Source organism: Monodon monoceros, unplaced genomic scaffold (assembly GCF_005190385.1).
Source record: "Monodon monoceros isolate NGI ecotype Baffin Bay Population unplaced genomic scaffold, NGI_Narwhal_1 Super_Scaffold_6, whole genome shotgun sequence".
Classification (NCBI taxonomy): Eukaryota; Metazoa; Chordata; class Mammalia; order Artiodactyla; family Monodontidae; genus Monodon; species Monodon monoceros.
The window spans coordinates 5,368,025-5,384,626 of NW_021703783.1; the positions used below are offsets into that span (position 1 = coordinate 5,368,025).

The 16,602-nt window shown below is 46.3% G+C and overlaps 1 protein-coding gene across 1 annotated transcript in view; it reads right to left on the reverse strand.

Moving 5' to 3' along the window:
• The window catches only part of ANO2 (anoctamin 2), a 313,668-nt gene that overhangs the window by 172,623 nt on the left and 124,443 nt on the right, over window positions 1-16,602 (reverse strand). Inside the window, exon 11 of the mRNA XM_029205263.1 lies at window positions 780-914. Coding sequence (XP_029061096.1) covers window positions 780-914 — 135 coding nt within the window. The remainder of the gene's footprint in view (window positions 1-779; window positions 915-16,602) is intronic.

The window sequence follows — 16,602 nt, forward strand, 5'->3', positions numbered from 1 at the left end:
TGCCAGACGCTGTCTACTTTAGTCCTCACAACACCACCATGAAGTAGGCGTCATTATGACCATTTCACAGCCATGGAAACCAAGAGTCAGGGAGTGAGGTACCCAGTCACGTAGCTACTACGTAACACATTCAGCCCTAAAGGATGCTCTTTTTAAGTCCCTATTTTCTTGTAGGATCTCTCTTCTCCATCAGGCTCAACCTTTGTTCCATGTCTTGGATCGCCAAGAGTCCCGCTACAGGGCCTGTCACCTCCTGCAGTCTCTGACATCCCGAGCCAGAGCTGAGGCTTCCTCAGCTCCAGAGCTGCCTGCTTCTGCACACAGCCTCACAGCTTTTTATCCCAGCAGCGTTTGACCACATAGATGCCATCTCTATCCAATACCACTCAACACTTCCTGCCTTGGGTCATCTGGGAAACCAAAGGGAAAAAGTCATGAAATTGAGGGGAAAAAAAAAGCTTTTCTCAGGCATGATTTCTTTTTCATCAGTTTTCAGACCCTGCCCAATCAGACGCTGGTCCTGGAGAAGAGCTTGACCAGGAAAGGAAGTGGCCACACCCAGCGTGGCTCTGAGCTGTTCCCAGAATCTGTTGCTCCCAGACCTCTCAAGAGGGCAGTGACAAGTGACCTGCTGCGTGGTAAGGAAAGCGGGAAGGAGAAGGACAAAGGGTGAGGCTTCGGAAGGAGGCGTCTGAAATGTACAATGTACGTGCAACTGGGGTGAAACTCCAAACGACTGACACGTGAGAACTGAGCCTTTTCCGTTAAAACCAACTCACCTGGGAATATCTTCTTCGATCGTTGCACATCCATAAAGAAACACGATGACCCCGATGACGGATGACGGGATGAGGAAGGATGTATATAATCCCAGCCAGGCAAAGTACAGTCCAATTTTTTCTCCAAAATACTTTCTGGAAAAGGAAGAAAACAAAACGTACTGAGAAGACCATAGAGTTTCCTTCTTTCTGTTTGCTCTAAACCTGAGAATGGGTTGAAAGAAATGGAAAGGGACAGAAGTTACATGGGGAACAGGGGACCTCAGCACAAGGAATCAACAACTTGTCTTTCCTGAAATGAATCACATTCCATTAGAATCACATATACACACCTGTCCTGGCTGTTCGTGTAAAGTAGCTGCAGGAAGGAATCCAGCACTAACAGCAAACTGAAAAAAATGCCACACGTTTTGGCATCTTTACCAGACAAACATGAATAACATATCGGCATTTCATGAGTGCCACAGTACTCAACCCACAGAAAAACACACCTTTTTGAAACTAGCTTATTTACACAAAACACACAAATTGGGGGGCATGTATACTGATATATACAGACGAACAAAGATGCACTCATAGAAAAATGACTAGAAGAAATTCGATAAAATATGAGTCATGGTTTCTTTAGCTGATGGGATTATGGGTGGTTTTTATTTCTTTATTTTTTTTTTTATCTTTCTGCATTTTTAACTCTATTTTGTTCATGAATTACTTCTAAAATAAAAAATGATTTCTTTTAAAAAGAAAAGGTACGAACCCGTATCTTTTTGTTCCCCACTTCATAAAGTTAGTAAATGACCACATAAAGCCTCTAAAACGGGGTTTTCCTTTTCCCTTAGATGAATATTGATTATGGATGCCTGACGAGAAAATACAACCCACAGAGGAGACGTATATTCTATTTCTCACGAGCCTCCGATATAAACCACAGGAGGGAACAGCCCACCCGTTGATGGAAGGACTAGAGAATAAGAGGAACAAATAAGATCTATGTATCCACCACCAGAATGCTGCTTCCACTTAGGATAAAGACACTGCCAGGAAATGTAGCTTCCACCCTAACAACAAAAATCTGTTAAATCAAAACTTTTCGTGAGGGCTTCCCTGGTGGCGCAGTGGTTGAGAGGCCGCCTGCCGATGCAGGGGACACGGGTTCGTGCCCCGGTCTGGGAAGACCCCACATGCCGCGGAGCGGCTGGGCCCGTGAGCCATGGCCGCTGAGCCTGCGCGTCCGGAGCCTGTGCTCCGCAGCGGGAGAGGCCACAGCAGTGAGAGTCCCGCGTACCGCAAAAAAAAAAAAAAAAGCAAATACGTTAATGATTACATTAAATATAAATGTACAAGAAACCCACTTAAAATATAAAGGCATATATAGAAAAAATGTAAAGGACTGGAAAAAGATATACCATGCCAACACTAATCAAAAGAAAGCTGATACAAACAAAATAATCTTCAGAACAAAGAACATTACCAGATATAAAAAGGGACATCAAACAATGATAAAATGGTCACTTCATTAAGAAGGCCTAATAATCCAAAACACACACAGTAAAATACGTGTGTCAGATGCATAGATCAAAATGCATGCAATAAAAACTGATAGGACTGAAAGGATAAACACACAAATCCTCCAGTATAAATTAGAGATTTCAACACTTCCCTTCAGTAGTTGACAGACCAAGTACAAAAAAGCAGTAAGGATACAGAAGACACTTCAAACCAACTTGACTGAATTGACATTTATACAACACTCCACCAAACAACAACAGAAAATACGTTCTTTGCAACACACATTCACTAAGATAGACCATATTGTGAATCATTAAGGAAATCTAATAAATTTAAAATAACTGAAATAATAAAAATGTTGTACCGTGACCACAACTGAATTAAACTAGAAATCAACAGCAGAAAGCTGTCTGGAAAAATCCCCAAATATTTGGAAATTAAACAATATCCTTCTACATAACCCACGGGTCAAAGAAGAAATCACAAAGAAAATTAGAAAATATTTTTGACTGAGGAAAATAAAAACACACATATCAAAATTCATGGAATGCCATTATACTTAGAATGCCAGTAACAGAGAGAAATTTATAGCATTGAATACTTGGTATTAAAATAAGAAAGTTTTCTTTTTAAGTTCGTCTAGAATTTCTTTTATTGAAGTATAGTTGATTTACAATGTTGTGTTACTTTCAGGTGTGCGGCAAAGTAATTCAGTTATACATATACATATATTCATTCTAAAAAAGAAAGCTTTAAATCAATCATCTAAGCTTGCACTTTAAGCAGAAAAAGAACAAATTAAATCCAAAGCAAACAGAAGGAAGGAAATAATAAAGGGGGGAACAGAAATAAATGAAACTGAAAAGAGAAAAATCAACGAAACCAAGAGCTGGTTGTTTGAAAGGATCAATGAAATTGATAAATATTTAGTCAGACTGGTCAAGAAGATAAAGGATAAAACACAAATTACCAATCTTGGGGGGGAAAAAAAGAGACACCACTACAGTCCTTTTCTTCCGTGTTAGTGAATGTGACAATACTAGTTGGTTTTTCAAGGGTGTTCATCTCACCTTCTCCACTAGTCTATTACCCATGTCCAGCAGAAGAGAGGGGAAGAGAGAAGGGAGGAGACAGATGAGACGTAATAAACACAAATTCCCTGGTGCTTTCATCCCGATTGTCTTGTTTCACCTCATTTTTCATTCTCCCAACATCTTTTCCAGGTGAGAACACTGACACTCCCTGGACACACAGACTTGTCTAAGGTCACGTGGCCAGCGCCTGACAGAGCAAGAATTCGATCTCTTGGCACCTGACCCCTCTGTGTCTGGTGCTTGTGCCAACGTAACAACAGCAGCAACAGTGACTGGTGTTTATCGGGGGCTAATTATTTGCCAAGCTCCATTCTAAGAAGATTACAAATATTCTTATTTTTTAGTCCTCACAACCCTCAGAGGTAGTATGTTATTATCCTCAAATTATAGATGAGGAAACTGAAGTACAAAAAGTTGACTAACGCAAGGTCACACAGCCAGTAAGAAGCAAAGACAAGATTCAAATTCAGTGAGTCTAGCTTGAGATTCCAGCTCTTAATGTCCACCTTATACTGACTTCTAGGAGGAATTTCGAGAAGGAAAGGAAATGGATGAGCAGGAGACATGCCCAGGGCAAATTTGCTAAGTTCTAAAAGAACTACACCTAGCTACCCATCCATCCCCCATCCCCAGCAACGTCTTCACGCTTTTTTCCAGCTCTGAAGCTTTCCCATCGCAGCATCCCATCCGAGGCATCCAGCCACTCAGAGACGTAAGATTTCCCTGACCACTCTCCTAACCTGTACTGTCTACAAATCTTCTCTACCATTGCCTCTTAGGCTTTTGCTTACGGAGCCGATCTGATAAATTAAATCCTACTGGGATACTTTATCACTTCTTCCAGGAAAATGTTTGCATTCCAAGCTTTACGGAGATACAACGCCTTCACCTCTTAAAGGAAGGGGTAGAATATTTTGAGGTGTTCTTCTAACTGCCCCACATACGCAGCAGACTACTCTGTTTACCCATAAAAACACTACTGGCTGGAGAGGGGGACAGAGAGCCTGAGCACAGAGCCTAGATACCTCGGAAAGGGAGACAGGAAGGTCAGAATGCATGAAGGTAAGAACAGATGAAACAGAGAAGGATGAAAAGCCAATTATGTCACTTAAGGGAAACAGGACAGCAGGGCTGAAAACTCAGATGCCCCCAGGAGCCAGGCGGGAAACATGAATGATTGAAGCAGGCCAGGCAGGACCAACCAAAGCATCTCCAGCGAAAAACTAGAGGGCTCATGTCCACCTATGGGGAGCAGTAGGTGCTCATCTCCAGCAGCCCAGGGTGACATGTGGCAAGATGAGACCAGTATTACCAGATCTTACAAATTTCTGGAAAAAAAAAAAGCTGGAAAACTGTATTTCTCCTAATTGTTAAATGTTGGCAACTAATTTAACTGAAAACAATGTACAACCCAAACGCAAGGCACTGGAGGATTGAACAGTGGATATTAGCTGGTGCCTTCTGTGGAACAGCAGAGATCACAGGACACAGGCTCTGGAGTGGGCAGGGCTGGACAAGAACCTGGCCTCTGCTGTTTCCTAACTTGGGGAAGTCTCTTAGCTTCTCTAAGCTTCATTTTTCCCATTTGGAAAATATGTCAATGTGAAAGTTAAATGAGCAAGGTATACGAGGACACAAGTCAGCAAGCAATAAACATTAACTGTTGTACAGGATATTACTCTAAAAATTGACGTGTACTACTACATTAAAATGAAGAACCTCTGTTCATCAAAAGACACTAGTGAGTGAGTGAATGGGAAAAATACTGACATACATACGTCCCACAATGGACTTGGATCTGGAAAACGTGAAAAACTTCCAAAGCTCAATAAGAATTAGGCAGACAATCCAACAGAAAAATGGGCAAAAGACTTGAAGGAATACTTGGTTAAGAAAAGGCACCCAAGTGACCAATAAGCATATGAAAATGTGTTCAGCGTCCCTAAGCATCAGATCATCAGGGAAATGCAGATGAAATCGCAATGCAATACCTCTGCACACTCGTGGGAATGGCAAGAACGAAAAAGAGGGAAAATACCATTGTTGGAATTCCTCCACGTTTTTCCAAACGCTCACATGGTGCTGGTGGGATGTGCACAGGTGGAGCCTCTTTGGCAGGTGGCTTGGCAGTGTCTGCCAGAGCTGAGCACGGCCATCCCCTGTGACCCTACAGCTCTGCTCCTCAATACCTGCCCAACACAGATGGGAATCTGTGAGCTGAAAGACGCACCAAGAAAGTTCACAGCAGCACTGTTCATAATACCCCGCAAACCGGGAGCTACCCAGACGGCCATAAGCAACAGAATGCATGAATACGTTCTGATACGTTTGCCCAACAGAATATTATACAGCAAGGAGAATGAACAAAAACACAAAACAATATGGACAAGTCTCACACCTATCATCTGAACAAAAGAAGCCAGGCACGAAAGAATTGTTGTACAGTACGATTCTATTTCTATAAAGTTCAAAAACAAAATAACTGTGTTAAATACAAATGGTCATTAGCCCAAGGAAGGCAGCGACTACAAGGGAACGGGATGAGGGTGGGGGACCTCGGGCGTTAACAATGTTCTTCCTTGATCTGGGTAATGGGTGTAAGGTTGTGTTCAGTTCTCAAAAACTCAGTGAGTTGTATATTTTTTGCACATTACCTTTCTATATGTACATTATATTTTGATTTTAAAATGGTTTAAGGAGACACCACATGTCCTATAATCTGCAGGCCAAAAGACTGCCTGGAGGGCATCTTACCCATTCCCTTGCCCTCAAGCCAGACAGCACGTAATCCATGTCAGGCGTGCATATCACTCAGGCTCAGACTGTCAGCAGCCCTGAAAGGGGAGTTTTTATCTGAAGGCAGCTCAGAAGGCCAAGCAAAGACAAGTCTTCCAGACCAAGGTGGCCAGCCCTGAAACCAAGGCGGTGACGGAGGCCAAGTGACGCCCGCCCCATCCTCAGGAGACCAGAGTGGAGCAGGAATGGGTATGGGAGGGGGAAGGGGGGTAGCCATGCCAGCCAGAGGGGTAACTGCTGCTCTCAACACCCCCAAGCCCACATCACGTGACGCGGTGGCAGGTGGGGCACCCTCCTTCCTGCTCTAACAAAAGCTGTCAGGCTTTCCAGCCCCTCAGGAGATGGATGACAGGCACACAGATTCAGGTGCCCGTAACAGGACTGTGGGCAGGCGCAGGGACGCCGCAGAGATTTTTCTGAGCCTTTAATTAAAGTTCATAAAGGCTGGTTCTCTGGAAGTCAGCCCGGAAGTTCCCAGCTCCAGAAGCCAGGCAGCCAGTGAAGGCCTCTCCCTGGTGAAACGTGAGATGGGCCAGCACAGCTTTGCCTTCTGAGTTGCCTGTATCCTCGGCGGCCTGGAGATAACGTGAGCGGACTATGGTTGATGCGGGGTCAAGGCTGGAGAGCAGGGGAGGGACGGGACATTCACTCAGCAGGGACCACGGGCCAAGCCCTGAATTAAGTGCTTTATACACAGTATCTCATTTAATGCTCACACCAAACCTTACCAGGTGAGTTAAAAATTAGTGTTAGGATTAAGGCTGGATTCAGGCGTGCAAAACGGTTCAAGGTGACTGGGTCTTTTCAGATTTTTTAAAAGTCTCTCTGGCTTACATACTCACTCAGTTCAAAGTCCAAGCTCCCATCAGAACGGTCTCTTCCAGCACAATGAGTCTCCCCCACCAGCCCCTTTATAAGGCAGCACCTAGGCGAGGGGGACGTGTGTGCATCCTTACCACGGGGGCAGGGAGGCAGCTTCTGGGGAAGGCTGTCCCCTGGAATGTCCTGGGCTCGACCTTGGAGCCCCGCGCTGGTCTCTACCGCTCAGAGCCGAGCCGAGCTGGGCTGGGCGGGCCCCCAGGCCGGCAGGGCCCTACGGGGGCAGCCAGCGGACACCTACGGCTCGAGCTGCGTCTTCCCGGTCCCAGCCCCTGCGCCTCGTCAGGTCTGCCGGTCCATGAGGACCTCTGGATCCTCCAGGCCCTATCTGCGGGCTGTGGGCTGTAGGGGGCGCTATTTCAGGCCCACGTACCTGGACGCCTCCCTCGGCTGTGCCCAGTCAGCTGCCCCGGGCAGCAGCAGGATGCGCTGGCGTGAGGCTGGGCTCTGGGCTACTCTATAGGACCTGTTTCCTAAGGCTACGCCCTAAGGTGAGGTGAAAACACTGAGCGCTAGGATTCACCCCGAATATCTAAGTGTCTCCATTCCTCTCGCCTCTACCCCCACTCCTAATCCGGAGCGTTTGACCCCAAGACAGGGAGGGGCCAGAATAATGACCTCTTGACTCCTACCCTTCTGTGCGATTGTTCTTCTCTCCTTATAACAACCTCCCCTCATTGGAAAAGCGTATTTTCCCTTCCTGGATGATGGGACTTCCCCCGTGTCTTATCCCCTCCAGCCCCACTCCCACCCCATTCCTAGAGAGTCCGTGCCTCCCCCTTACCTGCCCCGGGGCTGGGAGACGGGGTGGCAGAAAGGCTGCTGGAAAAGAAACCCAAGAAGAGAATCTATATCGAAGGGATTTCCACACTCTGGGGGCAGATATATTTGCTAAAGAATGGTGTCGATCAGTTTCTTTCCCCAGGACCCACCATCCCAGGACCTGCAGCACGTGGTCCTTCTCTGCAGTGAGTACAGACGTGCCCGTGAGAAAGGATCCCCATGCCGCAGTCACAGGATGGCAGGTTCCCCAGGACTCTCCCTCAACCTGCCTCCCAAAGTCTGCCTTCTCATCATTGGCCTGACAATCCAGGGCCCGAACCCAGCCCTGTGTGTGGGTGGGAAGAACAGCTGGATTGTCACCCCTCTGCCAGAGCTGACAGCAGGAACCGGGCTGCATCTGCGTCTGCGGGGCTCAAGCCAGCAGACACAGCCACTGGCTCCTCTGATCAACCATCCGAGGCCAGGAGACTCTGGGTTCTTAGCCGTCCCAGGGAGGCCAAGAGAAGGCCCCCTTCTGGCAAGAAAATTTTGCTAATATGGGGCAAATTCAGAAAGTACAGTGAAAAGGGGCTGGGCTCAGACTGGCAGGGCTGTGAAAATCAGGCTTAGCTCGAGTCCTAACATTAGGAGACAACACAGACACTAGCGAACGGGGTGGGGGCTGCTCCGAAGCTCCAGGGGGAAAAAAGTACTCCTGGGCATCAGAGCACCCTAAGTCTTGAACACTCTTCTATGAGACTGCTGTCAAGTGCCTCCCTCTCCCCTGCCAAGTCCTCTCGTTTAAAAGGCTTCCAAATAAAGAACAGTCTACGAAGCAAGAGGACCTGCGGGGCCAGGCTGATGGGATGCAGGACCAGGAGCCAGGATCGGCAGGGCTGACGTGGTCCATCCCAGGCCCTGCACGTAGCAGATGTGTTCAGAGGGGTAAACAGGACCAAAGACCCAAGAGGACCAGGGGCCAGATGTGCGGGGCATCCAGTCCGGGGGCAACTAGAGAAGGGAGGTGCAAGTGGCAGGTGGAAGAGCCAGGCAGATGAGAAGTCAAAGCTGAGAAAGTAAGTTAAAGCAAGAGAAACAAGGCAGGAAGAAATCAAGCTTCCAGAAACCACAGCCTCGGCAGGATCGTCTTCAGAATCCAGGAGAAACACTAAAGGCATGTTTTGACCCGAGTCTTTCTACTGCTTTGTGTGTTTCCTTCAGTGGGTGGGTGGACCTAGGTTAGCAGCCATGCCTCCCCATCCCAAAATAAAATAAAATAGCTTCGTCCCAGGGGATCTGCCTAATGTTTTGCGTGCATTATCTCTAACGGTCCTCACAAGAATCCTGTGAAAGGATACAGGGCTTGGCAAGCAAATGGAGTCCTTGGATGAATGAAAAGGTTCCTTCCTCTGGGAATGCACGGCCCTACACAGAGGTATGAGGCTTGGGGAGCAGAGCGTGGTCGGGATTTCAGGCTCCACAAGCCCCCTCAGCCAGGGACCCATGGACTAGGCACGAAGTTCACAAGCCTACATGGCAGTCCTAGAAACAGGCATTATACCTCCATCTAATAAATGAGCAAATGCAAACGTAAAGATGAAATACCTCGGTGAAGTCATTAGGTTGCAGACAATCCAAAAACTCTCATCTGTTAAAGTCCAAAAGCCCCCGCTCTTAACTACCACACCACACCGCAAAGCAAAGAAGAAAATCTTATAAGAGTTAACAGCAATGGCTGTAGATTCCCAATGACCCTAAAACAGTCAAGAAAAGCTCATTTCCGGGCTTCCCTGGTGGCGCAGTGGTTGAGAGGCCGCCTGCCGATGCAGGAGACGCAGGTTCGTGCCCCAGTCCGGGAAGATCCCACATGCCGCGGAGTGGCTGGGCCCGTGAGCCATGGCCGCTGAGTCTGTGCGTCTGGAGCCTGTGCTCCACAACGGGAGAGGCCACGACAGTGAGAGGCCCGCGTACCGCAAAAAAAAAAAAAAAAAAAGCTCATTTCCCAGTTATGAGATTTATCCCCAGTTCATGGGATGGAACCAGGCAAAAGCAAAGTATCTGTGTTTTTCCAGGCTGTTGGTTTCCAATCTCACGATTCCAGCCTACTTGGCATTTCCCAATGGATGGCTAGTAGGAGTCTCGAGGTCAATGATGCCAAGGTGGAACTCTGGGTTTCTCTGCCACCCCTGACACACTTAAATTGCCCTCCCCCATCTTCCGAATTTAAGTGTGCAGAACCCCAATCCAGGTGCTCTAGACAAAGACACGGAAGTAATCGTTGTTGAGTCTGTTTATCACGATCCACATCCAATCCTATAGACGCTACTTTCAAAAATGCACCAAATCCAGCCATGCCTCCCCCTCTCCATCACTCACACCCTGGACCAACCACTGTCATCCCTCACCCGGGTCACTTCCACCCGTGCCCCTGAAATCTCTTTGCTACACAGAAGGCAGAAGTATTCTTTTAGAAATCTGTCGGATTTGTTCATTCCTCTTCTTGAGACGGTTTTAGGACTTTATATCACATGTACAATGAAACCCCAAATTGTTTTCATGACCTACAAGGTCCTTTTTGTTCTGGGCCCAAACCCCTGACCGCCTTGAAACAAATCCTGCTTCGTTTTCTCCTGCTGTCCCCCTCTGTGGCTTGGTTCCAGCTCATGGATCTTACTGTCACTCAAACACACCCCATCTGCTTGCACCTCAGGGCCTTTGCTGTGGCTGTGCCCTCTGCCTGGAACCCCGTCCTCACACTTTCACATTCATGTCCTCACCTCGTCAGTTTCTGCTCCAGCGTCACCTCCTCAGAAAGGCCTCCTGGGTTCACCCCGTCCCAAAGGGCGCCTAACCTCTCCTCTTGCTTCACTTTTATTCGTAACACTTAACGTTACCTAACATTTTTTCTAAATTTGTGTTTTCATCCATCTCCACTGCTAGAATATAAGCTTCATGAGGGCAGACTTTTTCCGTCCTGCTCACCATTGTTCCCTTAGCCCCGAGAATGTGCCTGGCACATAGCAGTAGCTTAATAAGCATTTGTTTAATGGATGCTAAGTCCTGACAATAACCCTATTAGGTGGTTACTGGGTCTGTCCTTCTTCTTTGCGTAAGCTGAGCATAGCTCAGAGAACTTGAGAAACGTGTGTAAAGTCGCACAGCTAACGAGAGAAGGGTCCAGACTCCAACTCAGAGCGGCCTGATTTCAAGCCTACACTTTACCCCTGATGTGTAACTCTTGGGTAACACAGTAGAGGACAATGCAGACTGGAGCCTCCCAGTTTACAAAGTATTATGATTTATTTTCTAGGACTTGAATAGAATACTATCAACTAAAGTGGAATTCTCCTCTCACTGGTTTACAAAACTCTATGACCTCCAGAAGCTCATTCACGTCAAAAAAAAGCAGTGATGGCATCTGTTCCAATTTCCATTTGTAAAAATGCAGTACATACAATAATTATTTAGACATTTTCTGTTTATTAATGAGCAGCGTGAGAGCTTCCAAGAACACTTCACATGGTGATCAGAGGAACGTGCTCACGCCTGGTCCCCCAGCCATTTATCACCTAGTGGTTTTAGCCATTTTACATTGTTTTCATTTTCATTCTTAAATATTGTTTATTCTTTACCCACAACCAATCTTCAAATAAAGATGGAAACCTAAGGAACACTGATGGTGAAATATAACGTGTTAATGCGGAGCCTAAAAATGGCAAGAAAGAATTCAGCACATATGCCTCTATATGATATTCACACAGATCCATAAATTTTATACAACTGATCAAAATTATTATATGATATATAAAGATATTCTCATTACCAAAATCAGTGATAAAGGAGGGGGAGCTGTTATATCCAATTGGCTTTTCGTTTACTGAGTTAGACTGTCAGAGGACGTGGCCAAGATGGCAGAGTAGGAAGGCCCTGAGCCCACCTCCTCCCAGGAGCACAGCAACATTACAACAGTTCACAGAGCAACTACTGATGGGAAAGACCAGAATCTAGCAGAAAAGATGATCAGCAATTACAGATATAAAGAAGGAACCGCCATGACACGGGCAGGAGGGGCCGAGACCCCACGTAGTCCAATCCACCACCCCCCGCCCCAGGTAGGCAACCCACAAACAGGAGGAAAATGACAACTGCAGAGGTTCTGCACGAGGAGTGAGGGGTCCGAGCCCCACATCAGGCTCCCCAGTCTGGGGGGTCCTGCCCTGGGAAGACAGGCCCCCAGAATGTCTGGCTTTGAAGGCCAAGGGGAGCCAGAGGGCTGTGGGAAACACAGACCCCTCTCTTAAAGGATGTTCACAAAACTTCACACACTCCAGGACCCCACGGCAGAAGCAGTAATTTGAAAGGAGCCTGGGCCAGACCCACCTGCTGATCTTGGAGAGCCTCCCGGAGAGGCAGGAGGTGACTGGAGCTCACCCTGGGGGCAGAGACGCTGGCGGCAGCCCACCTTGGGAGCTCCTTCTATCACGAGAACACTAGAACTGGCAAGCGCCATTATGGAATCCTCCCTCTAGCTTATTAGTGCCACGACCTGGCCCTCCCCACCAACCTGCTGGCATCAGTACTGGGACACCTCAGGCCAAGCGAAGCAACCAGGTGAACAGGGACACGGTCCCACCCACCAGCAGGCTGGCTGCCGTAAGGCCTCCTGAGACTATACCTGCCCCAGGACCTAGCCCTACCCCACAAGGGTCCTAGGACCCAGCCCCACACACCAGTGCACTAGCACATGCCCCAGGACACCCAGGGTTCTGCAGCCTGAGCCTCCAAGGCCTTTCTGCCCACCAGTGAGCTGGCACTAGCCTTGGGACCCTCTGGGCTTCAGTCCTGCACACCAGCCAGCCCACACCAGCTCCAGCACCCCTGGACTCTGCGGCCAGAGACCCCAGGACCTGGTGCCACTCACCAGTGGGCCAGCACTAGCCCCAATCTGGCATCACCCACCAGCCCCAGGACCACCACAGTCCTAACGCCCACCATATCGGAACCCAGCCCACTCACCAGCAGATTGGCACCTTGGGCCCCTCAAGCCAGCCACCCACGGAGCTGGCCAAACCCATCACGGGACCAACGCAAGTTTTGGGACACTCTGGGCTCCACAGCCTGATGTGTCAGGAACCAGCCCTGCCCACAAGCCCTGCCCACCAATGGGCCAACATCAGCCCTGGGACCCCCAAGGCCCTGTAGCCAGAGACCTCCGGACTTGGCTCTGACCACCAGAGGACCAGCTCTAGCTCTGGGACACCTTGGTCCCTGGCCCCACCCACCAGCAGGCTGACATCAGCTCCAAGATACCCTGAACCCCTCAGCCAACCATCCGAGGATCCAGCCCCACTCACCAGCAGGCCAAAACCAGCTTTAAGACACCCCAGAACCTGAAGTTAGCCAGTTCTTCTGGGGTGTTAAGAGCCAGCCACACCCACTGGCAGGCCAGCACTAGATCCAGGACCTCCAACCCCACAACCCACCCACCCCGAACACATCCCACCCACAAGCAGGCCAGCACTAGACCCAGGACCCTCCCAGGCTCAGCTGCCAGCCACCTTGTGACTGAGCCCTGCCCGTCAGCAGGCAGCAGCTTCCATACAAGGCATGGCCTGGCAACCAACTGGACTGGGGGGTCACGCCTACCAGACCACCCACAGTAGTCAGTCCACCACAACAGAAGGATCCACACAGCCCACGGAAGGGGCACCCCTACAGCATATATCTCTGGTGACCAGAGGGGAGTGCACTGATGGGACGCACAGGACCTCCCCTACAAAAGGCCACTTCTCCAACTTACCAAATACATAGAAATAAAAACGGCAAACTAGGCAAAATGAGGCAACTGAGAAGTATGCTCCAAACAAAAGAACAAGATAAAACCCTAGAAGAAGAACTAAGTGAAGAGGAGATAATCAATCTACCATAGAAAAAGAACAAGGTAATGACTGTAAAGATGTTTAAAGAACTTGGGAGAAGACAGGATGAACAGAGTGAGAGAAGTTTTTAACAAAGAGTTAGGCAATATAAAGAAGAACCAAACAGACATAAAGAACACAATAAGTGAAATGAAAAATACATTAGAAGGAATGAGCAGTAGACTAGAAGATACAGAGGAACGGATCAGCAAACTGGAAAAAAGACTTACGAAAATCACTCTGGCTGAACAGGAAAAAGGAGATAAAGAAATGAGGACAGTTTAAGAGACCTCTGGGACAACATGCAGTGTTCTAACATTCATATTATAGGGGTTCCAGGAGGAGAAAAGAGAAAGGGGCAGAGAACATATTTAAGACACAATAGCTGAAAGCTCCCCTAATCTGGGAAAGGAAACAGACATCCAGGTCCAGGACATATAGGGAGTCCCAAACAGGATCAACCCAAAGACCACAATAAGACATACTGTAATTAAAATGGCAAAAAAATCAAAGATAAAGAGAGAATATTCAAAGCAGCAAGGGAAAAGCTACAAGGAACTCCCATTGGGCTATCAGCTGACTTTTCGGCAGAAACTCTGCAGGCCAGAAGGGAGTGGCACAATATCTTTAAAGTGATGAAGGGAAGAACCTAAAACCAAAAACACTCTGCTTAGCAGGCTTTCATTCAGATTTGATGGAGGCAGCAAAAGTTTTACAGATAAGCAGAAGCTAAAAGAGTTCAGCACCGCCAAACTAGCTTTACAAGAAATGTGAAAGGGACTTCTCTAAGCAAAAAAGAAAAGGCCACAACTAGAAATACGGAAATTACAAAAGGAAAACTCTTATTGATAAAGGCAAATATACAATAAAAGTAGTAAATCGACCACACACAAAGCTAGTAGAAAGTTTAAAAGACAAAGAAGCAAAATCATCTACATTCACAACAAGTAGTTAATGGATACACGAAACAAAGAGATGCAAAATATGATTTCAAAAACAGTACACATGGGGGATGGAGTAAAAATGCAGGGCTGTTAAAAATCCCTTGAATGTAAGATATCAGCAACCTAAAATAATCGTATATATATACGAGAGCAACAGAGATACAGACAGAGACAGAGAGACACAAAGACACACACACACACACACACACACACACACACACACACAGAGACTGTTATATATAAATTTCATGGTAACCACAAACCAAAAATCTATAATAGATACACACACATAAAAGAGAAAGGAATCCAAACATAACACTAAAGATAGTCATCAGGGCTTCCCTGGTGGCACAGTGGTTGAGAGTCCGCCCGCCGATGCAGGGGACACGGGTTCGTGCCCCGGTCCGGGGAGATCCCACATGCCGCGGAGCGGCTGGGCCCGAGAGCCATGGCCACTGAGCCTGCGTGTCCGGAGCCTGTGCTCCACAACGGGAGAGGCCACAGCAGTGAGAGGTCCGCGTACCACAAAAAAAAAAAAAAAAGATAGTCATCAAATCATAAGGAAAAAGAGAAAAAGAAGAAACAGGAACAAAAAAGAATTACAAAACAATGCAAAAACGATTAACAAAATGGCAATACGTACATACCTATCAATAATTACTATAAATGTAAAAGGACTAAATGCTCCAATCAAAACACACAGAGTGGCTGAACAGATACAAAAACAATACACATATATATGCTGCCAACAAGAGACTCACTTCAAATCTAAAAACACACACAGACTGAAAGTGAGGGAATGAAAAAAGGTATTACATGCAAGCGTAAATGAAAAGAAAGCCAGGGTAGCAATACAATCAAGATAAAATACACTTTAAAACAAAGTCTATTTTAAATCAGACAAAATAGACTTTAAAACAAAGACCGAAATAAGAGACAAAGAAGGACACTACATAATGATCAAGGGATCAATCCAAGAAGAATATACAACAATTGTAAATATATATGCACCCAATGTAGTAGGAACTAACTGCATAAAGCAAATATTAACAGACATAAAGGGAGAAATTGACAGCAACACAATAATAGTCGGGGACTTTAACATCCCACTACATCAATGGACAGACCATCCAGACAGAAAATCAATAAGGAAACACTGGCATTAAATGACACATTAGACCATTAGGACATTCCATCCAAAAGCAACAAAATGAACATTCTCTCAAGTGCACATGGAACATTCTCCATGCTGGATCACATGCTAGGTCACAAAAGTCTCAGGAAATTTTAAAATATTGAAATCATATCATGCACCTTTTCTGACTACAATGCTATGAGAGTAGAAATTAAGTACAGGGGGAAAAAAGTGCAAAAAACACAAATACATGGAGGCTAAACAATATGCTACTAAACAACCAATGAGTCACTGAAGAAATCCAAGAAGAATTAAAAAATACCTGGAGACAAATGAAAACAGAAAAAGAAGAACAAACAAAATCCAAGGTTAGTGGAAGGAAATAAATCATAAAGATCAGAACAGAAATAAATGAAAGAGACTAAAAAAAAGACAAAAAAGATCAATGAAACTAAGAGCTGATTTTTGAAAAGATAAACAAAATTGGTAAACCTTTAGCCATACTCATCAAGAAAAAAAGAGGCCTAAATCAATAAAATCAGAAATGAAAAAGAAGTTACAACCAACACCACAGAAATACAAAGGATCATAAGAGATTACTATGAACAATTATACTCCAATAAAATAATCTAGAGGAAACAAATTCCTAGAAATGTTCATTCCCCCAAGATTGAACAAGGAATAGAAAATAGGAACAGACCAAGTACCAGTACTGAGATTGAATCAGTAATAAAAAACAAAAATAAAAACAAAAAAACCTCCCAACAAACAAAAGTCCAGGACGAG